We start from the raw sequence: 24897 nt of genomic DNA on the forward strand, positions 1-24897 counted from the left end.
GTTTAACATAACATTTGCTGTTATGTTAAACTTATATTAAAGTTTTTCTTCATTACCCATTCAAGCCGTCTCTAGCCATCAAATGAAAACTTGTTTCATTTTGCTTTGCTTTTAGTCCTTACAGCTGTAAACAGTCGTAACCCTCATGTTACAGTGAGTTAGTTTTGGAACCCATCAGCGTTGTTTTATAAACGATCATATCATTGCCCTCCGAGACTTTATAGCTGAAACAGCTGTAAACAATTTTGAGCCTTGTGCTATATAGAGCGCTAATTTAGAAATTATTATCTGATGTAAAGAAACGATCATACCGCTGTGCGCTGTATCATTAGTTATCATAGCTGTAAACATAAAAGGTGGACAATTTAACAATGTTTGTTCATTAAAGTTTTACAGCGTAGAGTACTTTAAAAACTCAACCATTTAGTCAAGTTTCAAGAATTCGAAGTATTTGTATGTAACAATGAAATGTTTTATAACTTTTCCACATTGTTCAACGACTGTTAGGAACACGAGAATGATGTTTCTTACTAGTTCAAGATAAATTAATTAAGATTAGAAAGCCTTTAAATTTCGTATAATGAAGTAAAGTCAAATTAAATTTTGATGGCTATATGAATATAATTATATATATACTACAGAACCCCTATAGGAGGCTATATTTTATAAAGCTGTTATAATAAGATTTATCAAAATAACAGTAATAAGTGATTAGCTATGAAAATATAAATGGTGCTAGTGAAAAGTAGGATTTTAAAAAGAAAAAGATCAATAGAAATGTTAAGAATGAAGAATTAGCAGGACAAAGGGCCATGGCAATATTATATTTAATTTTTTCGTAATTTTTTTTTCTTCACCAAAAACGTGAATTTATATGAAGGAACGATGACTTAAAGGACTATAAAACCAAACCAAACCAATGTAATATCTTGTTTAATCATACTTTTCAAAATGTATATAAAAAAGAAGAAAATCGAAAAATTGTTAAGCTAGAGCTCTACGTGTTGTCCGTGTGAAGTGTGAACAATTGTAACGTTAAACTTATAATCTAGAGATTATTAGTTAATTTCAATTAACGAATATTTAGCACACCAGACGACACAGAAATTAAACGCTTTGTGTTTAATTGAAATATATAAATTTATCTTTCTGTAGCTAATGGTTTGAATACCGTTAATGTGCACTTCTAGCTAAATTATTTTATATATATTTTATTTAATGCAAACCTACGAAAACACAAAATCAAAAAAAACAAAAACAAACAAGAGCCAGACATTTTGGCAGCAGCTATCGTCTTCTTCAATTGTATACCAAGAATGCTGCCCCCTGGTGGCTCAGCGGTAAGATTGTGGGCTTATAACGCTAAAGATCGAAATTGGCTTTCAATACTAGCGGCGCGCAGAGCACACATAGTCCGTTGTATAGTTTTGTGCTTAACAAGAAACAAACAAACAAACTGATAGTACTGGCTGTAAAATAAAACAAAGACACTTATACAGCAATTTTACATTTACAGTTTTAATTTAGCCATGTTACCTGGTTTGTTAAGATGTCATTGAAGTATGATACACTGTATTACACATGAAGAGGTTTTCTGAAGTAGCTATATCGATTGACGTAGCAAACTTATTGGCTCGTGATATCGTTGTCATTTTATATTTTATAATTATATATATATATATTATACTTAGAAATTTAGTATGCACCTTTGAAAATAATACATACAGGATACTAATGACTTCTTGAAATTTGAAGTTTAACAGTTGCTTGCTGTAAGGGCCTGGAATGGCCTAGTGGTTCGGGCACTCATCTCGCTATCCGTGACTCGCGGGTTCATATCCAACCATCGAACATGCTCGCCTTTTTAGCCGTGGGGGCGTTATAATGTGACGGTCAATCTCACTATTCGTTAGTAAAGAGTAGACCAAGGTTTAGCAGTGGAGTGTTGACTAGGTGTTAAAGTCTATCACTTCTACGTTAGGGACGGTTAGACGGATGACCCTCGACTAGCTTTGCGCGAAATTCAACAAAACAAAGCTTACAGTAGATATTATAATTATCAAACATAACACTACTGATATGTCGGTCACATAAAACACTATGTTATCTAGGATAATACCTTTTACATTGGTTAAAGGTTCCAGATTGTAAATGAATACGTTTTTAACAGCTAACGATCAGTTGTTTTACAGCAACTGATAAACCTCATGTAACAATCAATTTTTTTAGCATCTATCTGGAATATAGATATTAGTGGTTATTAAGTATGTTTAATGAAACATTACTTTTCTTGGGTATTTTATGCAAAGTAGTTTTTTCTATTTAAACTTGAACACAATAAGAAACTATTTGTAGATTTATACATTAAAATTTGACAGAAATAAAAAAAAATTATAATAGTTTAGTCCATTTAACTCAGGCTTATTGAATTTCGGAAGTGCATTCTCTAGAAACTCAATGCCCTTTCTGTTGCGTTACTGATGTAGTACAGCCAAGTGCGCTTAGGCCTAACATCTCCACACTGACCAAGACATCTTTGAAGTTTTATGTTGTATATAAATGTTGGCGCAACAGTAGAACTTCAGGTTCCATAATTTGGGCCACTCGCCAGCGGTGACATCTTGCATTCCGTTTATTTATAGTGAAGTGGTCGGCAACAGCGCATTGGAGGAACCCCCTCGTCAGGACCTAGATACGGGGAATCAACCATAAACATCAGTGAATTAATTTTTGAATCTCTTTAGCAAATGTCTTAGGCTTAGATGATCATGCAACGTTCGTTATAGGCGATGAAAAAGGTTTTCGATATTCGTATTGAATTAGTAAATATATATGGTTAGTTCTGATAATGTAACAGATAAGGAAAAAACTCATTATTTAATATGTTATTGGCTGTGTTTGTAGCATGCGAAAAAAAAAGAGTGATTAAAAGCCAGCCAATAAGAGTTAGATAGATAACACAAGAAAATAAATGAAGAACTGCTGTACATTTTTCGAGAGATAAACATAAGCATATAAACATGCAAAACATATTTCGTATGAGCGAAATTTTAATAAGTAAAAACTAAATGAACTCTTTAAGTTACACAAAATCAATAAATATAAATGAGACTAGTATTTGAGCGACTGTCTTTTTTCTTTTCAGGTGGTTTTACGTTAACTTAAGGAACACAGTTATAAGTATGGCAATATAAACGGTTGTCATTCAACAACACTTGATCCATAGGTAAGAATCATTAAGTCAAGACAAATGTGAAATAAAATTTGTAAATTATATATATATATTCAAGATAAACAACAATCTTCTAGAAAAAGGCTAATTATGTATGATAATAAGTTGCCATGCAATAACAAAAAGAATATATTTGTGTGTTGTCGTATTTTAGCATGGCGAATATTTTTAAAGCATTTCTGTTTAGACGGCAATAACATTTACATTTGCTCTTGAAAACCATTTCTTTGCTACAGTAAGTGACTGTACACTTTACTAGATCTTCTCATACTATCGTGTTGGCCCACCTACTAGCATGAAAGTAGTTTACTCGACGTGGTTTAGATTCTACAACACTGTCTTTTTTATTCTCTTCCCTTGCAATTGGTTCACAGTTGTCGGAAGAGTAATATGATGGGGAAGGGAACGTTCAGTTGTATCCCAAAGATGTTCAGTCGGATTGTGATTCGACGATTTTGCCAATAAAGATGATTGAGGTAAGCTTTCTAGCTCTTCGAACCTATATCATACACTACGAATACAATGGATTTTTGAAGTATCTTCTTGAAAAAGCTATTCCCCAGCAAGATTAAAATGTAACATAGTGAGATGGAATGGCTGACAATAACGTTTAAGCACACAATGACCTTCATAATCTCCCATTTAAGAGAACCAAAAGGCCCAAAGCTTGCTATGAAAGCCTTCTACACGCCATCACATTGCCTCCAAGACCTTAAACTGCGGGAACAAGACAAAGCAGTGTCAATTATCTTACGCGATTTTCTCCATATTTATTCTCCACTTTATCTAAGATAAGCAGCGCTCAGGCTGGTTGTGGGTTCATATATGACAGTTGTTTTTTCAATGTCCCTTGCATCGACGTTTGTAGATAGTCGAACCTTGATAACTGTTGGAAGAATCGGCCTGCTACACTTTACAGGCCTACTAATTATCGTTTCTCTCAGTTTACATCTAGTGACTGGCCGCCACTGTTTGTCTATAGAGACAGACGTACATTCCCTTTCGATCGTTATTGCTGATACTCTGGTGACAGAAGCCGCCTGAAAAATCAGCCTTTGGTAGCCAACTATAATACTTCTTTGAAGTTGGTCTGGTGGTCAGGGCGCTCGACTAGTAATCTGCTGGTCGTGGTTTCAAATCATCGTCACCGAACATGCTCGCCCTTTCAGCCGTGGGGGCGTTATAATGTGACGGTCAATCCCACTATTCGTTGGTAAAAGAGTAGCCCAAGAGTTGGCAGTGGGTGGTGTTGAGTAACTGCCTCCCTCTAATCTATCACTGCGAAAATTAGGACGACTAGCGCAGATAGTCTTCGTGAAGCTTTGCGCGAAATTCAAAACAAACAAACAGCTTTGCGCGAATTTCATACCATACATTTGGCTTTACGCGAAATTCAAAACGAATTAAACCTCTGAAATTCTACTCATTGTACCATGATATGACTATATTTCCGTATTAACATAGTTTAAGCAATCACATGACACCCATATGGTCAGTCTATTTTGCAAAAACAAACAAAAGAAAGAAAGAAAGAAAGTAATGAAAAAAATCTATGTTTGTGGGTGTTAGTAAATTAGCCCGTTGGAGAATATAAAGAAAGGCGTTTGCATATGAATGCACTACGAAAATGCGACAACACACCGGCTTATGCAATTTAGTCTTTATTTCGTTTAATAATATAGTGCACGAAGTTTAAGCTTCATTCTGTGTAACTCTTGTGTAGTTTATGAGTAAATACAAAATTCTTTTTCCTACATCAGTTTATTAACCCTTTCTGTAAATCAGCGAAATAGCTCTCTTCTGATTAATTTTGAGGTTATCTGCTCAGATTTTGCAAATTAATTTTATCATAATACGATATAATAGTGTAGTACGATATCCAGATTGCAAATGTGCCCTAAAAATATGATTTATTCTTTACACTGCCAACAATGTAAATAATAATATCTGAAGTGCTGGTAGGAAATAATGGAAATCAACTGATCTTTAACAGTGTCACGTGTATCCTTACTTCGGGTCGTTGGAAAAACTTGAAATGTGGTGCATGTTATACACGAATGATGGAGATCAGCTAGATAGAAAGAAAGACTAATTAGAAAGTATAAGAACGTGCAAAGATAAAAACAACTACTGGACATATGTAGGAAACGGAAGATACGTATAATTAGATCGGAGGGAAGGTTGTCAGAGATTCTGGTGGGTAAAATCGAAGGCAGATAAATGACAAACACTCATTTGGGTCGATAAGATTGCGTAATGGATTGGACACAAGGAACTTGGATTAGCAAAGTTGGTGCTGGTGGCGAGAAATAGAGAACAATGGTCGTCAGAATTGGGAGGACACTATGATTGCTTGATGACTTCACATATAGAGTAACATTTATTTGGTTCAAACTGATCCCATAGAGAAAGGTGTAATCCCACAACTTAATTTACAATTTAATATTTACAGAGTAAATTATGAAAGTATTTAAGAATATATACGCTATAAATGTGTAAGTTTTCAATATCACAGTGCTAATTATTTGCGGTAGTACAGAGTGTTAAGTACGTTGTATTAAAACGATTTTGAATATGCAAATCAGCAAGTCACACGACAAACATAACCGAAATGAAGTCGTGATGGAATGTATCAGAACTACATTTTGACATTGTTTGGTGTTACGTAGGTAGTGTGATGGCATAAAAATTTATCACTTTTGGGATGGGTTCGCAACAGCCCTTTCCGACACAAAATATTCATACACTCAAATCATAAAAATGTGTTCGGATTGAGGATTAAAAATTTACAAGGTAGGTATATTTTTTTATTTAATGCCATTAGAAAACAAAGGAATATGGATCAACGTGGAGAACCAGGACCATGTAGAAATAGTTACAACATGTCGTACCCCAGCTGGCACGCTATCGAATAAGCCAGTGGCTCCCACACTTTGGGTCGCATGAAGTATCGAAATAGGTCACTCATTAAGACAGTAAAACATAAACTTATATACAAAACAATGATTCTAAAACTTTTTTGAACAAGCAAACAAAAATATACTTTACTTATATATATTAGAATAGTAATCCTCCTTCTTCCAAATTGTGTAGAAGTACACAGTGGAAGTACACGAGGGATGAGTAAGTGAGACCAGGTACTGAGATGGTGAAGACGAGTTTAATGCACGCTACTAAGAAACGTAATCAGAGATAGGTGTGTGATGGGAGATCAGGCATAGGAGTTGTATTGTATTCGGGATGATCAGACATAAGGTAGAGATTCAGGAGATGATCCGTCGGAGGTAAGAGTTTGCAAGGGTAGGATAGGATTTCGTCGAAGATATGGTTGAGATGATCGAAGCAGCGGTGAACATACTTCACTCGTAGTTCGCGTAGATGTGCGAGTATGGGGGGGGGGAAGAGATGGGAGAGTAAAATTCCTGTGTAGGACTGGAACGACGTAATTGAAAGGCTATGCATAAAGCGTGGCATTCCAAAATTTCCAGCCTATGATAGAATGAAGATGTAGCAGGGATCCAGGCAATATGACCATAGGTGACGCAGGGTCTGACAAAAGCTTGGTAGAAGTATAAAAGGAGTTGGGGATTCCAACCCCAGGATGAACCACGGAAATGGCGAAAACAATCAAGCCTGGAATTAACCTTCGTGTGTATGATGGCCAGGTGTGCTTTCCAAGTGAGATGGCAATCAAAGGTAACTGCAAGATATTTAACTGTATTGGATAGGGTAATAGGAATGGTGTCAAGTCGGACATCGAAGAGAAGTGGATTTCGGCATGGACGAAACTTGTGTAAGTCGGGCCAAAGAGAATAGCTTATGTTTTGTGAGGGTGAAGGGTAAGCCTTCAGTGTCTCCACTAGGAAAGAAATAAGTTGTCGGCTTTCTGCAGGACTTTATTGAGGGTGACCATTATTGAACAAAGGACAAGGAGAGCTGTGTCATCAGCGTATTAAAAGAGATAAATTGGAGGCTGGGGAACTGACATGTCAGCAACATACAGGATGTACAGTAGAGGAGAAATGACGGATCTCTGTGGAACCCCAGCATGCATGGAGAATGGACGAGAATGAATACAATGGATGGAAATGGTAGCTCGGCGATTCCAGAGAAAGGAAAAATAAGTATAATGTAGGAAGCAGGAAAAGACAGCCGTTGAAGTTTGTAGATCAACCCTGGTGCCAAACAGAATCAAAGGATCTTTCAAAGTCAAATAGAACGAGGCATGAAGGTTTAGAGGTGTTGAAGTGGTTTGTAATTATATCGGAGAGCTTTAGGAATTGATCTGCAGTGGAGAGATGAGGGTGGAAACCTGCCTGGGTATGTGGAAGCAACTGATTGTCTGCAATGAAAGAGTGAAAACGATGAACGAGGATGCGTTCAAAAGACTTGCTGAGAACACTGGTTAAACTGATGGGCCTATAGGAATCTAGTTGAACTGGTGGCTTGGATGGTTTCAGGAAAAGAAGGATGGTTGAAATCTTCCAAGTGGAAGGGAAGAAACCTGTGCGAAGTAGAAAAGTGTAGAATAAGGCCAATATGGTAATAAACTGAACAGGTGCATTGGAAAGATGGGAATAGGTGAGACCACCTGGAAAAGGGGGCTGAGTTGTGATGATGACGTAAGGCAAGTCGGACATCTTGAGCAATAATTGGAACACACAGGGGGTTGGTTTCCAGAACATGCGTGAGAGAGGAGCAAAGAGTCGGAGAAGTATGATCAGACTGTCGTAAGATGCCGGAGCAATCATCAAGGGGATGTGGTGGTGGAGGATTAAACTATGACTCAACGTGGTGTGCAAAAGCATTGGCCTTGAGGAGCGTGGTAGCAGAAACCTGACCATCCACAAGGGTAGGATAGGAAGGGGGAGCGATACTGGCCACTGAGGATGCGAAACTGAGTCCAAAACTGAGAGGAGGAAGGTGAATGACAAAGTCTGTTGCCAAGTCTGTCGGCGACGTTTAATAGCTTGAATCAAATTCCTTGCTGTGCTTTGGAGACCTCTGGATTGGTGTAAAACAAATGGATCATGGGAATGGCGATAGTCCTGGAGGAGTGAGGAGGCACGGCAAAGAAGTGTGATGGCTCGTTGGGGTACAGAGGGACGAAAAGTACATGACAGCAAAGAGGGGATCGAGCGAACACCTGCAGAGGAAAGAGCTGATGTCAGGGTATGTTCAAAGGCATCAAAACTTGAAATAGTGGTAGGGTCAAGGTCGGAAAGAAGAGAATGAAGATGCTTCCTGTAATCATTCCAGTCGGCTTTATGGAATTTATAGTGGAGTGACACGGGAGAGGAGCGATTAGCAATACGAACACATATGGGTAGATGATCACTGCCAACAGGCCAAAGTAAGGAAACGGACAGTAGGGAAGAAACTGGGGTAGAGGCAATAACGACATATGGAGCAGTGTTGGACATCTTTTATGTTCTATATAGGCTAAAATGTTGCTCATTGTTAACCAACATATTGGAAAATCGAATATTATTTTGTTTAGAGTTTTGCTATTAACTTGTTTATTTATTCACAGCATATCAGTTTTTGGTCGTGAAAATTTATGATATATATATAACGTCTAGACCTATACTATGTCTGTGGTATCTCAGCCGGCCTTATAAGCTCTGATACTGGGCGAAAGGCCTCGTTGGCACTGGATAGTGGAGGTGTAGTGTGATTGACACATTATAACATATTCTATGCTTTCACTCATGGGTCCTTAGAAATATTTCGATTGTAAAAAATAAAATAAAAATGTCACCCTAAGCTTATCTATCAGAAATTCGAAGAAAACTAATTTTTTTTTTAGATATGTCGTACACCTTACAGAAATACATTTAGTATACTAGTACATAACCCACCGTTTATTTTATGGATGAACATTCAAATTGGAAACGATCACGTAACTAATGAAGCGTCCTCTAAAGGAGTATTTAGTAAGTATTTAATACTTCTTATATTGCTTACAAGTTTGAACAACTAATCTCATAAAGTGGGTTATATAAACATCTTTCCATCAGTTACGTGTCTCATTATATTAAGTGTCACATTCAATGGAATAAATTAGAAATAACATAACAATTATTCAGTTGCTTGAGAATTTTAACTTAAAAGTTTTGTTCATATTAATACTCATATAATAAGCATTGTTCACTTTATCACTTTACTGCGTCACGTCATTTCCTCATTTTATAAATCCGCAATATTTCAGTATGTGTCATAAGAGTTGCGAAAATAAACGTGGTCTCTTTTAGATTCATCATAGAAATTAACGTGTCGAAAGACAATCTTAGTTATCGTTCAAACTTATGAAATAAAAGTGATTAAGATGTTTTTAGAAGAAGCAAATGTAAAAGTAGAAATATTTTCTTTGCAGTTAAGCACAAAGCTACACAATGAACTATCTGTGCTCTGCCCACCACGGCTATCGAAACCCGGTTGCTAGCGTTACACGTCCGCAGACATACCGCTGTACCACTGGGGGATAATATTTTATTAAAAAGTATTTGCATTCTCTTTTATAAAATAATAAATTAAATACGAATTTTTGTTGGTATACTTAATCTGCTATATTTTGGTAAAGACATGAAAGATAATACCTGAAAAACAAGGCAGGATGTGGTCTGTGATTAATGATTCGGACTGTGGATCGGACGGTCCATAATTCGCTTCTCGGTGCATAAAGTAAAAAAAATCACGCTCCGCACTTTTGGGGCCGTGAGTGCATTATAAAAATGACAGTCAAATACCACAATCAAATTAGAATAGCCAAAAAGTTGGCGGTGGGTGTTGTTGACTAGCCGCCTCCCTTCTATTCTATCATTTCAAAGTTGGGATGACTAGTGAGTGTAAGATATTTTTGTTACGTCGATAGTAAGTTTTGCAAAATTATATCGCAAACTAAACTTAAATGTTAAAAGTTAGATGTCGTAATATAAACTTAAATGTTAAAAGTTAGATGATATATATAAATAGCACTTTTTTTTTCTACTACTGTGGAAAATCTTATCTTTTTCGTGTGCTGCTCTTGGGTAATATAGGATAGCAGCCAAATGGATTTGCTACATTTAAAGTTTGGCAAAGTTTGATGGCTTCTCACGCGGTTGAATGACATTAAGTACTTCATTGTTGAAGCTAACAAACTACAAAATAATCGTTTCGAGATTAGTACCATCAAGTGATTTTAACTTAAACCGGTACAATAGTTCTGAATTATACTAGTTGTTAGTTTACTCGTCGATCCCTACAGTTGTGTGAGTATATGTAACTCCTCACGAAACTAATTAGGGATGGGAATATATTGTCCAATTGTATTATTATGAAGTACTGTTTAATCTTATATGATTTTTATGGACATAAATTACTTAAAACTGTAAAGTGACTTTCTTGTTTTCGATTTTCTTGCATTCTGGCACACAACAGCTCTCCTAAGAAACTAAGTGATGACTAATATCGTATATAAGTGGACCAAAGTCACCAAATTTCCGTATATCTATCTACTGTTATGATTACAAATATGTGAACCAATTTAAGTTCAGGGTACTGTGTACTTGACGAGATTTACTACCAATGTTCAGATATATTCTAGTTTACTGTAATAGACCAAACTGAGTATGTAATATAATGACCAAAATATCATAAAATATAGAAATATGTATATTTAAAGTGTCAGAAAAAGTATGGTAGCGACATTTCCTGTCTTTCTATGATTTCTACGAAAACTGATACCTGTTTACTCCAGAAATTTTATCAGACTTTTCTTACCCCACTAAGTGGCTAAATGTGCTTCTTGGCGCGCCTGCGGATTCTTTAACTATATTTTTTCATAACACTTTTTGAGTGTTTGGCACGTGCACAGGATGATGTTAGTATCTCATGCAATTTCTGTTCCATCGGCTTGGTGACGTGCAGTATGAATAGATCAAATGAGGAATTTTGTTTACAAGTTCATTATGCCATTCTTATTATCATAGTCTATAGCATTAGGTAAACTCTTTTGATTCCTAATTCAATGCGATGTAGAATAACAAATAATACGAGCCTCCTACGAATTTTTAACACATAATGAGTAGTTTGCTAGCTCTTGAAGTAACAGGTCTCTACCGCTACCGCAAGTATGGCGATTAAATCGACTAAATTATTCGTATAGACTAACGTTAAGTTATTAAACAACGACACCTAATGAGATATACAGACATGAATTCTTCTATCTCTTAAGAAACTAATCCCTTGACAATTGCTTTTTTTAATTTATAAAGTCACTGTAAATTCATAATAATTAAGTTTGGTTTGGTTTGAATTTCGCGCAAAGATACACGAGGGCTAACTGCGCTAGCCGACCATATTTTAGCATTAATAAATTAGAGGGAAGGCAGCTAGTCAACATCACTCACCGCCAATTCTTGGGCTACTCTTTTACCAACAAATAGTAGGATTAATCGTCACACACTATAATGCCATCACGACTTAAAGGGCGAGCATATTCGGTGACGAAATTCGAGCCCTCAATCCACGGATTGCTTTTCGAGCGCCTTAACTACCAGGTCTCATAATAATTAAAAAAACAACTTATTTGGTGAGAGCGCCACCTAGTGAAACCATTACTCAATTCTTTCCAAATTGAATAATTTTGAAACGTAAATGTGTGAACTCAGTGAATGAATGTTTTGAAAATCATTCCACTGTTATTACATTTGAATTACAGGTTAAAATGTACACAGCATACATTAATATGAGGCTTTAACTAAAAATAAAGAACGTTTACAGCTATAACCTTTCGTAAGTAGCTAGAAAAGCATAAGATTTCTTTCGTTTTTAAGATATTAAATGTCAAAAGTAGGGAGACTTATTTTGTCAATCACTTCTGGTGAGAAACCGACTATTAAAAGACTTGATTTATCACTTTTTTAGGCTCAGTTACGTTATGTGAACGTAATTTTATACAGTTTCTTCATCTTTCTTTAGGCTCCCCAGTAGTACAGCGATGTGTCTGCGGACTTACAACACTAGAAATCGTGTAGTTTTGTGCTTAACCTCAAACAACCAATTCAACAAACAAATCTTTCTTTGGTTAATTAGATATCTCTGATTTAACTGAGCAATGAGACCTCGTATTAGCCACATGACAGTTTTCCCTTGGTCTTGTATAGACAGTATACACTTCTTAGAACTAACACGTTTTATTCTATCTATATCTTATTGTTTTGATAGGCAAGTTATTCACTATACAAAACTACAGTAAAATATCCTGAATTGCCTGAGTAGTGTTTCAACTATGACTGTTATGCAATCCGTTAACACATGCTCACCCAGGTTTCTCTGAGTAAAAACTACAATATTACAAAAAAACAAACAAAAACGGAGTTATGCCTATGCTGGGCACCACCAAAACTCTCGAATCACTTCTAATGCCAGCTGGTGTATAATGACGATATAACTAAAATGAAGGTAACTGTAGGTTGTGTGATGACAGTTTTATGATAATTTTACTTATAGAACAATGTAATTTAAAAGTTTTAAAAAACCAGAAGCAAAAAAAAAAAAAGGACTTGTTGTGAGACACATTTACAGTATTTTATCCAAGACAGCACTATTCACAGCTAGCGTAAAGCATAAAAGTCGCCAGAACACCAATATTTATATTAAAATATTTGTAGAATGAGTTGCATTATGTAAAGTAGAGAGAGAGATAGGCTGGCAATAAACTCACGCGACCGGAAGCAAGGAGAAATTAGTTCATTCTGAAAATAGCTGGGTAGACGGTTGAGTTTATTTCTTAATGCTGTACAGCAAATAGCTGTCTACTTATACAGTAAGAAAGAATGCTAAATTCTGTAAGCAACAACACTATCTTAGATTAAGAATTAGTCATAAGTAAATATTCTTTAAGTTCATTACCCTTCGTTTATTTGGATCAAAAGATTAGCTGGGTATCACTATTGTTCTGTTTTTATCGCAAAGACACACAGTGCGCTATCTGCACTCTTTAGACTGCTGGGAATTAAAACCCAGAATTTAGCGTAATAAGTACACGAACTTACTGATGACCCGCTAGTGGATGATATTATAATAACAATTTTAATTTATAAAATGCAATTGGCTATACCCATAAATAAATAGATTGAAAAAAATGTGCACTTGTATTCATGACGTATACAGTTTGCTATTTTAAACACGATGTAACATCACAAAACGCAAAAAAAATATTTTCTGGCATTTGTAAGGTTCCTGATAGGAAAAGGGACAAAGTAAGGTTTTACGGTTTTAGACATCGCTATAATTTCGTATTAAAATAATATCACAGTTTTTATGTAACAGGTCAGACTAGACTAACGTTTTTATTTAATAATTTGAGTAAAGTTCCATAGGAGTAATATTAGCTATGTCTGAGTTGTTATCCCTCCTATCTTTCAGACTGAATTATTGATTAGCATTTTTAGTCAATACTAAGTCTATACATTAACGAGTTATTTGAGTTTGATTTTCTATTGATTATTATATTGAAAAATTCAATTTCATAATGTCGGATAATATATATATAATATTTTAAACTAGGAGCGGAAAGACATAATTTCTACATAAAACATTAGATTACAGTCAAATGAGCTCAGAATTTCTCAGTATATTCAGTTAATTTATGTCCAGTTGTGGCTACAGAAGTGGTTAACTGGATACATTAAACATCAGTGTCTTTGTTGCCTTAAGTACAAAACATGTTGTGAAATGTATTAGAAATATGCTGTTATGATAAAAATCCCGTCATCTAACTTTACATGACATTTCTTAAAAAAAGAAAAGTTCCTAGATATTCTTTTAATTTTACGAAAGAACGTTTTATTACACTTTCATTGCAAGAACGTGATTGTTTAAAACTTTGATCTCCATTTTTTTAGATTTTTATCGTCAAAACAAGGTAAGGACAGACAACGCTAAAGTTCGTGATTTTTCACGATCTCCAGCCTTTGTGAATTTTATTGTAAAATGAAAGAATCCTGAACTCTCAGAAAAAACACCGATTTATGTAACGACCGGTTTTCGAAACAAGGTCTACATCAGTTGATAAACCAAAGGATCGATACCACAAGTCGGAAAAAAATATTTGTAGACAAGTAATACAAAAAACAAAACGTAGAATATAAACCAGCCGTATGATCATGATTTAGGATTTATATCCTAAATAACATAAAAATTGATCGACAAGCGATTTCTTGTGTAATATGTTGCCGTGGACTGTCTCCAAAAGCGTACCAAAAAGTTTGAATAATATTGCATGTCTGGTTCAATTTTATTTATCAAAAGGGGGGGAAAAATGTATAACGATGTAACTAAAAATCACTCCTTCTACAGTTAGTTATCAAAAACTTTAAGTAAATGATAACGAATAAACAATTTATCATTTTTTATAGCTGAAAATGTTTAAGCTGAAGCGTTACTAAACTTCGGAACATTTGATAAAGCTGCAAAGTCAAAATAATAAAGTATATGTACATATATACAATCATATAAGTGTGAGGGAGTAAGTTATCTCAAAAGCAAAAGCTTTTGAATACAGTTTTCATTATAGGGTTTTTACTTATATTTACCAGTTCTCATCCCCTTTGAAAGGATAGAACACTGTTAAAACTAAGATAGGAATAAACGACTTTTTAAAGAGAAATATTTTTTAAATATTCAAAAGAATTTTAAAATATTAACAATGCATTTTGCGAAACCATTATGATGTGAAATTCAAAACATGACAAGTAATAAAAAACTTTATATCTGAAGACAAAGGTTGGTTTTAGGGCAAATACTTTAGAAATAAGAAATGAGAAGAAGAACAAACAACGAAAGTTCAGTTTCATTCAAGCGACAACAACGTAACATTATCTTGATTTGTTTTAACAATTACGTATTTTGACATTTACTAGTACGCGTTAGAAGAATACTACTTCTCTGTGTTGGAACTAACTTGTAAAGCTTACAACAGATTGTTAATATTTTATAGTATTTGACACGCACCTACGCAGGAGGGGGGGGGGGTTTCGCCCGAACCTCCTATTTTTGTGATAAAAAAAATACTGTTTAAGTTCATGTGAACGTTCGGCATCTGCTCTCCACTGGTTGAATAATTACCTGAGGTTTACACAAATCGGAAAAAGACTGATTGCTCTAGCTTTAATACATAATCATTATGACTGTTATCAACATTGAAACTCTATGTAAGTTATTTGTGGAAAAGCACTCCAGAAGAATTGAGCATGCTAACATGTTATTTCAGTAGTGCATACATGTACATATATGATAACCAATGATTGAAATAACTAACGTACTAGTGTTGTACAGAATTGTTCAAATTATAAATGTACATATATGATAGCCAATGATTGAAATAACTAACGTACTATTGTTGTACAGAAATGTTCAAATTATACATGTACATATATGATAGCCAATGATTGAAATAACTAATGTACTATTGTTGTACAGAATTATTTAAATTATAATTTAACAATTAGTAACTATTCTGCGTGTAGATAGTACAGTACTTTACTACAATAAAACAAACACAGTTAGGTTAATTTAATTCTAACTCCCCATGGAGTGTTACAACAGAATGATGATTTGTTGACTTTACATTGGATGTTTATGGATTTTATGTGAACAGTCATGTAATTTTTAAGCTATATTTCATGCTTCCAAATTTGTACAAATATTCGGGGGGGGGGGGCATACCCCAGGACCCCGTAGCATTAGTATGCTTTGCACAATGTGTTGATATTTAATCACACAAATTAGAAACTCATTTCAAACATTCTGCGGACAGGCCTGCTTGATATCCCAATAAAGAAGAAAGAAAGAGGATAAAAGTTATAATGGCTGAACAATCGACTGTTTGACTTGTTCATAGCCGCAAGAATTACAATGGTGTAGAGAGGAGGCCGTATTTTTTTTTTTTTTACTATTAAAGCAGTAAGTATAACCTTCTTTCATTGCTTCAGCTGAAGTCAATTATATTACGATCCCTAAACGTATTAAAGTAATCAGAAAAAGAAAAAGAAGAAAGAAGAAAAAAAAACACTCACACACACACAAAACCCGTTTCGCCTGCGGTAATCAATCACGTGTCTGATTATCTGAAGTATCTAAAGTAAGAGGAATATTTTCCTTTTTCTGTATTTTCTGAAAGACGTATGAAAGCAATAATCAAACTTGTATCTACCCTCTAATGATATTTTATCGACTTCAAAAACATCACTTTTTACTACAACCTAAAACCGGTAAAGCATTTATGGATATCTGACACAAAGCAGTTTTGGTTAGAAAGGTTTGATAAATGTAATTATGATGTAATAACATTGAGATAATTTAATATTAAAGTAAAGGAATTCGTCGGAGTAAGAGTAAGACCTTCTGTGTTGTATTACTTTTTCTCTTTTGTGATGTTGCCCGAGAGCAGAAAAGGGTTATTCACTACAAATAGTGTACATTTTAATATTTCAACATATTTCTACATCAGCAACCTCCGGGATTCGAAACCCCCGCTCTATCGGATGGAGAAAAACAAGAACTCTTACTAACTAATTTCCCTTAGCTCTAGTGACGTGCACAGGAGTGATTAGGTGGGCTCAAGCTCCTGGCTTCCTATCCTTATGCCCACAAAGTGCCCTTTTTCTCAGCCATAAAAATTTGTCAACAACTAGCAATTTCACACCTTGCTTGCTGTAAGTTATTAAGGGGGGGGGATATTTGAGCTTTGATATGAATGGTGCACAAGACTTGTAGGTCTTTAAGGCTAAACAATAATTGTGATATGCTATTAAGTGTTAATACGCTGTCTGGTGTTACATTTTAAAAGTGTTTATAAGATCAACTGAAAAGGAATAAAAGAAGGATCTGTTTGCTTCTTATGGTGTTTTACCTTATGTGGACGAGAGGCGACTCACAGTCTCCATAGTCTTCTCTACCCCCCTCCCCCCCAAAAAAAAGGTCTTGCTATACGATATTTGAAAAGTGCTCCATTTTGTCAATGAGCCCCTGCCCATTTAATGTTCTCTGTACGTTACTAGTTAGCTCTATTTTATTTCACCCTTTGGACGGGCGTTCGAATCTTGTAAAATACTGGCTTAAAATGAAAGGCGATATCATACTTCGAAATATTACAAATCCGTGTCGGCTAGAGAAATAAAAGTGGCTTGGTAGTAGTAGCTAGAAAATTAGAAAGTGTCTTATTAGCCACAAAATAAGTGTGTAAAAAGAGCCTTACTAATAATAATGAAAACGAAAGGGCCTTAATGGCAGTAGTAAAAGACTAAGAAAGTGTATTAATGACATTTAAAAAGAGCGCGCGCGCCTTACTTCACTTATATGGAGAGAGTTGGAAAGCTACTCACTAATAAAAAAAAAAAGAGAGCTGGAAACTATTTTACTTTATCAGAAGTGACAGGGTTAGAAAGTGCCCTAGCAGCAGTTGAAAGAGGGTTAACCCCTAATTTATATCATTTGATAAAAGAAGATAGGTAGTGACATATTTCAAAATATTACGGTTTGTACAAATACTTCGAAATTTGTAGGTTATAGTAATAAGTATCAAATGCACGTGCTTATGCTTTCACGTTAGATTTAGTATACATGATTCATAAACTTGGATGGTTCATGTGCATCATCGTTTTATTTCAGTCAGTTTTCTTCATGCTTTCTATCAGGACGGAGGGGTGTGGATTATTTACATGTACGCAGAAGTCTGGCTTTCGTCTAAGTTTGCATGGTGGTATCAAGCAACGCCTAAGTTAGTGTAGGGATATGTCTTTTCAACTTCAAGACAACATCGACTTTCTCAACAAAAGAACTCAAGAGTGCATTCAGAAATTTCGATTTAATTGTGTAAACAGGCATTACTTTGTTTATTCTTTCTCTCAGTAAAATAGAAACGGGTACTTAGCTACAAATACAAGTTAATTACAGACATATAAATATACAATAGGCAAAATAAACACAATTTCTCTGTAAGAGTTTTGGTTTTTATGAGAAGTTGAAGGTTTTTCATATTTGCTTCACATAAATACTGAAAATAATCATGGAAATGTGAAAACAAAAGTTTTAAATGTAAATACACGAGAATGCCGCCACTTTTTCATTTGGAAATGAATTAAAGAAAATACTATTTTTATTAGACTACTTACATCAGAACTAAACAACATATATAGAGAGTAGCGAAAGAACACACGTATCTCTACTTCGTTTGATTAGGCAGGGGAAGAAACAACTGGGTATCAAATGAAAATCATTAACATTATAACAAGTTTTAAAATTGCATATCTTATTAATTTATTACACTTCTAACTGTTGTACATTATTAACAAATTTGATTTCAAAATGATTTACACTCTTCCTGTCCTGCCAACACGAATAACTAAAACAAGTGACCATGGTTGTATAATTTATAAATAATAAAGCTTTTAAAAATGTGACGTTTTAAACACACAGTATAATGGTAAAATGTATTTCGTTAATTTTTTAATACCATATTTGTGTGTCTTAATAACGACGTGACGCATGGATAAAACATTTCACCACTTTAACGCTCTGATGCCTGCTGTTGAGCCACGCGGTCGTACGTTGCCTGACTCCAGCTCCTGAGGGAGAGTGACTCAGCTCCAACTTCACACGAAGGAGCAGCGCTTCGTTGTGTTATGGCAGCACTATACCACTGGTTATAGACAAAATATTTATGTAGATTTATTCGTTGTCTTAAATATCCAGTGTGGCACATTTTTCTTGAAAAATAGGACAACTCGATAAAAAAGGTAACATGTTTAGGTTAAAAAATAACGTTTCATTAACAAAACATTTTAATTTGTATATTCAAAAACTTTGATATTCCAAACGTAATGTTTGGGATTATATTTTTGTTTGTATATCTAATGGTGTTTAAAGTTGTTATTGTTTTATGTCATATACAATTTTTTTTTATCTTCTAACATATCACACATGTTCGTTGAAGCATAAAATGGAAATATCACATGCAATTTAATTTTGGAACTTAGGTGGAAAGGTCCAGAAGACGAGTTTGAAAAAAAAAATTCAAATTGCATGTTACACTGAATATCAAAAGCCTGTCATTTTGCAGGACAAAACATCAAATCAACTCACTTAAATGGTTCAATCTGAATAGGGCTTAAGCGAGAGTTGTTTTTAGACGCACTATGTCTCAAGTCTTAATCGCTCATAGCCAATAGCACAAACAACATAGCAGCTCGAAGAGACTGTAAGCAATATATAATTAAATGGCACTACGTGAAAATTAATTGCAATGGAATATGCATTGCACGTAATACACATATTCCTTAAGCATGCCCTCAGTAGTACAACAGTATGTCTGCGGACTTACAACGCTTGAAACCGGGTTACGATACCCGTGGTGGGCAGTGCACAGATAGCCCATTGTGTAGGTTTGTGCTTAACTTCAAACAAACAAACAAACAAATCCTTAAGCACTACAAAAGTAAATTGTGATTTAAAAAATAAAACAAACTTGCTTAACCCTTTTTTCTATTCCATTACGTTGGGTTGATCCGAATTATTTGAACTAAAAGGCTACTGGTAGGACGTGTATATCCATCATTGTCAGGTCCTATTTCCACAAAAGCCTTCTGCACTCTGAATTTCCTGCCTTTTGGTGGAAGATCTAGAAATTGATTCCTTGCCGTGACAGTTTCATTTTGCATGTTTTCATCCTTCAATAAACAATAGTGATAAGTTAAAACAGAATTTATTGATAGGGTGAGGTCGATACTTTCTTTTATTTCTGGGCAGTTACGTTATACATAGTGACCTTACACAATTTCATTTCAGGTCGATACTTTGAAGTAAATTATAGAGTTTAAAGTGCACCAAAATGTTCAAAGAGAAGGGTTAGGCCTAAAAACAACAATTTGACGTTTCATTTATGTGGAGAGCCAATCACAGCAGATTGTTGCGAATTGATTACAAGTATCTCAGAGTGTCGTTAGCAAAATATAGAACTATTTTCTAACTATAGTTACCTGGCCATCTGGACCAGGCAGACCATTAATCCCCAGAATAAAACGGACAACCGCTCTTTACATATTCTGGCTCTGCATACCAGATACTCATACAGCATCGCGCAAAACAGTTAGCTGCAATGGAACGTGCCCAGTGAAACAAATACCTATGGAGCAATGTTCTTTTAACATTTTAGTTACTTTTACCCTGAAATCAGATAACAGGCAAATACACTTTTAGATGTACTTTGAAACCAGATCGAAACTTATTGCTGTTTTTTCAAATGCAGGAACGTGATAAATATGGCTGTAGTGGCAGAAATAATCAATGATAGATGTATGAACTTCTACATCCTGCAGGATAGTATCATTAATACCCTGCATTGTAGGGACCACATTCTATGGCCCTTTGGGCTGCCACGTCTTGGTGTAATAGCTGTTTATTTAGCCTAGTGGATGATAACGTCGGTGCTACGTGCTAAACTGTTTGACATAAAACAAGAGATTCGAGAAATTTTGTATGAAGGGTGTGAATCAGACTCGACTTCAAAAGTAAAATATATTAGAAATAAATTAAAGTTTCACAAGGCAAGAAGAAAAGTACCTTAATTGTGCAACACTAGAAATGTGATAAAAATTTATATGTAAAGCCTTCTCCTTGAAAAAACAAACTTTGGCTTGAAACGACTGTCTAGGGTGATAATGTGTATAGTAACCTATCCCATACTAATAAATATGTGATATGTAAATATCATAAACTAGATCATTTTACAATATCTTTATTCACTTTTGTTTTAATTGTAGTAAAGCTTTCTGTGTTTCCTTACTAGTTCTACACCAATAGGATGTGCCCAACTTGAACTCAACTAATCTTTCCCTTAAGAAACGTTTCACATTTTCCAAGGCTTGGCCAGAATTTCTTTTTCCACACTTGTCCTGCTTGTTGAGTTGGTCTAGAATGTTGGTTATTTGTAAAGAAATAGATTTCACTTTTATGTTCTAATGGTTCATGCAAGCCTTAAAGCAAGATCTGAGTCAAAATTCGCCTGATATATTAATCAATCTTGCTGCTGTCCTAGCCATATTACATAGCAAGTATACGTAAAAGTATTGAGTCATAGACGTGCAAAATAGTTATAATAATCTTGGGAAAACAGAAAAATACATAGTATTTCATAAGATCTTTATATCAGCAACTCGCGTTACAGCCTTAATAAACTTAATAGTTATTATATATATATAATCTAAAATACAAATTCACGTGTATTTCATTTGTTAAAAGAAAATGTTCAAACTTATTCTACTGCGTTTTATCCGCCACCTTTAAATATAACGGTCCAATGCTTTTTTGGGTTTAAAAGTGGTTTATATATTGAGAAAGGTTTAATATTCTATAGGAGAGGGGGCAGTAGTTGTAAGGAAATAGATAGAAAGAGTCAGGTTTGGTTTTTTGTTTTAAGCGCAAATCTACACAATGGGTAATTTACACTCTGCCCACCACTAGGATGGAAACCTAGGTTTTAATGTTATAAACTCTCAAGTTTACCGCTTATCTACTAGGAGACAAAAACATGTAAAATAATATTTGTTTGTTGTGAAGCACAAACCTACACAACGGGCTATCTGTGCTTTGCCCACCGCGAATATCGAAATCCCGTTTTTAACGTTATAAGCACCCAGAATCTCAGATTTATCGCTGAGCCACCGGGGGGATTTATGTAAGATAAATCAAATCCATTATTTTCAAAATACAGTTTGAATTAGCCTAACTTCTTTAGAATTGTATAATCTTTCAAAAAAGAAAATAAGGGTAAAATCACCAGTATAATGCAGACATCCGACTTACATGATCTAGATCTTTGAAAGTCAGAGTGGTTTGATAATTATATTTCTTAATTTCCCATAGATCAGTTTTTTAAGAATTTCATTCTACACACTATCGCTCTCAATTTCAGAGATTCCAGAGTACGAATCTGGTCACCCATAGAAAAGAAAGTTTACCTAATTTTTTCTGACGTTTTATTTACTCCATATTGTTTTTGCCAAAACTCGCTAATTGGTTCCTGGGAGACAGCATTCCTCTTCGATATCAAAAACACATTCTTGTAACTAAGAGAAACCTGTTACTATTGCCAACTCTGTTTCGGAGGGATATCTTTGGTTATCTGTTACTTTTATCAGAGTAGTATTTGTTTGAATCAGTCAACAGTAGTAGACTTGAAATCAGTGGAGAAAGTCAGTGTCATACCAATGAAAAACTAATGTCAAGACAGAAAACAAATATGAGGCAATTGTGAAACGTATTCTAAATATTGTGCTACCGAATTACAGCTCTTTAGTCACCTGATGAAGACTGGGGAGCTCCAAAATGTGATCATTCAATAAATAAGACATTTTGATAACAGATAACAAATCACATATAGCCTCGGCAATTTGTTTTGTTTTTATATCGGTCATCTGTTTCATTGTTTAAGAACTGCAACGAACAAACATCATAATATTTAAATGTAATCAAAGGATTTATTACTTTTAACCCAAAATATAAGTTAGTGTTAGGGATTATCAAGAACTCTACTAATATATGTTTAAAACTCTTCTTTTTTTTCCGATTTTATTCTTAGTCAGTGTCGCAACTAGACCTCATGGGGTCTGTTAAGTCAAATTGCCACTACTGTTAACTATTGTGAAAACCCAAAAGGCTGGAGGGTGTGGGGGAGCTTAAGGGCTCATGGGCTTGACACAACTAGTAAGATTGGCTATTGCCCAGGTCTTCTTGGCGTGTTAAAGTAGCAAGTGTGTATTGTTAGTGTTAACCATTAATATTAATTGTTGGCTGTTAATGTTAAAATGTCAAGTATGAGTTGTTGGTGTTAGGCTAATAAGTGTAGACCATTGATATTAGTGTTAGGTGTGGACTGTTAGTGTTAAGATGTTAACTGTCAGCTGTGGCGTTAGATGGTTGATTGCTGGATTGCTATATTGATAGAATGTTAATTGCTGGTTGTGGAATGCGTAAATGTCAAAGATCGGCTATTGTTGTTAGACTCTTTATCTTTCACTATGATATTAGAATGTTATTGTCTACTATTTATGTCAATTTGTTAAGAGTCTGCTTTAGTATTAGAGAGTTAATTGTCGATTATGGTGTTAAAAGTTTAATTGTTGACTGTTGATGCTAGAATTTTAAGTGGGGTGCTATAGCGTTAACTGTCAACTGTTGGTGTTAAACTATTATCTACTGGTGTTAAAGTGTCAGATATGGATTATTGTGTTAGACTGTTAAGACAAAAATACAAAACCATATAGCCTGAGCGCTTACGAAAGGTCCACATTTCGAAAGCGCTTAGGTTATAGGGTTTTGTATTTTTGTCTTAGGATGATTTTTTTTAGCCTACATGTTTCCCTAACATAATGAGTGTTAGACTGTTAAATATTCACTATGATGGCAGAGTGTCAAGTGTCAGTTGCTGATAATGAAATGCCAAGTATGGGCTGTTGATATTAGTGTCAAATGTAGGCTGTTGGATTTTGTTTTGATAACCTACTGTTGATGTTAGAGTGTCAAGTGTTGGTGCCTGGTGTTAAACTGATTATTTTTAACTACTAGTATTAGAGTCAAATGTGAATTATTGCTACTAGACTGTTAAATGACAGCTATATTATGCTCAAAATTTAAAAGTACAGGCAAATGAAAAAAAAAGCTTTACCGGCAGTTTTATCCAGAATTATGCTCACATTAACAACTAGTTTTATCCAGAATCATGCTGACATTCTTTAACAGTTATTTTATCCAGAACCATGCTGTTAAAGAATGTCAGCATGGTTCTGGATAAAATAACTGTTAAAGAATGTCAGTTAGTTCATGTTCGGTGAAACGATTTTCATTCAGAAATGTGCCCACTCTTTCTTCAGATTATATATAATATAAAAGTGCGTGTTATCTCTCCTCCATCACCGTAACGGACGTTTGAATATAAGTATGCATGTGCATATAGAGAAACTATATGTGATTGATTTTCTTTAGAGCAAACCTATTCAATGGGTTATCTGAACTCTTTTCACCGCGGGAATCGACCCCCAAGTTTTAGCGTTGTAAATAAGTAAACTTACCGCTGACTCACCGAGGACAAGTCGATATATGTTGATCTTTCTATAATATTTTCACAAAGTAAGAAGTCGATATATGTTGATATTTCTATAATGTTTTCACAAAGTAACAATTTTTGGCACTTTGCTAAGTTTAAAAGAAGAATAAAAACAGCTAAAACAAATTGAATTACTTCAAGAAATATGTTAACGTATAAATTACAAAAGTGAATTTTTGAGAAATAAGGAGTACACATCGAACTTGAGAATGAAAAACTTTGATATCAGTATTTTTCTTTCCATTTCATGAAATTAAAACGGGCTGAGGACAAAGACTCAAGTCTTGAAGTTTATTCAGTAAAAACTTCTCACCATAACATCAACTTGGTTGTCAAAGCCTGCGTTATGACCATTTTGGTTTCTTAAACTACGAATTAAGCCTATAAAATTTAACTTTCTTGTAGACAAAGCTGAACAAATTCTTCTTGGCTTACTTAAAACATTCCTGCCAGTGTGAGATAGTTTCTAAAATAAACTGCTCGTAATTTATCCAGCAGATCGCATCGCCTTTTACTA

The 24897-nt window shown here is 34.7% G+C and overlaps 1 protein-coding gene across 5 annotated transcripts in view; it reads right to left on the reverse strand.

Annotated features, from left to right (window-relative positions):
• The window catches only part of LOC106462121, a 57449-nt gene that overhangs the window by 12782 nt on the left and 19770 nt on the right, over positions 1 to 24897 (reverse strand). Inside the window, exon 2 of one of the 5 annotated variants that reach the window (XM_013922010.2) lies at positions 1547 to 2688. The exons of 3 other annotated variants lie outside the window; for them this stretch is intronic. In XM_013922010.2, the coding sequence (XP_013777464.2) occupies positions 2633 to 2688 (56 nt within the window). In that variant the 3' untranslated portion in view covers positions 1547 to 2632. Of the gene's footprint in view, positions 1 to 1546; positions 2689 to 18747; positions 18921 to 24897 lie in introns of those variants that run through there. One more of the 5 variants, XM_022389265.1, reaches the window with a different exon arrangement.

Source organism: Limulus polyphemus, unplaced genomic scaffold (genome assembly GCF_000517525.1).
Source record: "Limulus polyphemus unplaced genomic scaffold, Limulus_polyphemus-2.1.2 Scaffold1098, whole genome shotgun sequence".
NCBI classification, from domain to species: domain Eukaryota; kingdom Metazoa; phylum Arthropoda; class Merostomata; order Xiphosura; family Limulidae; genus Limulus; species Limulus polyphemus.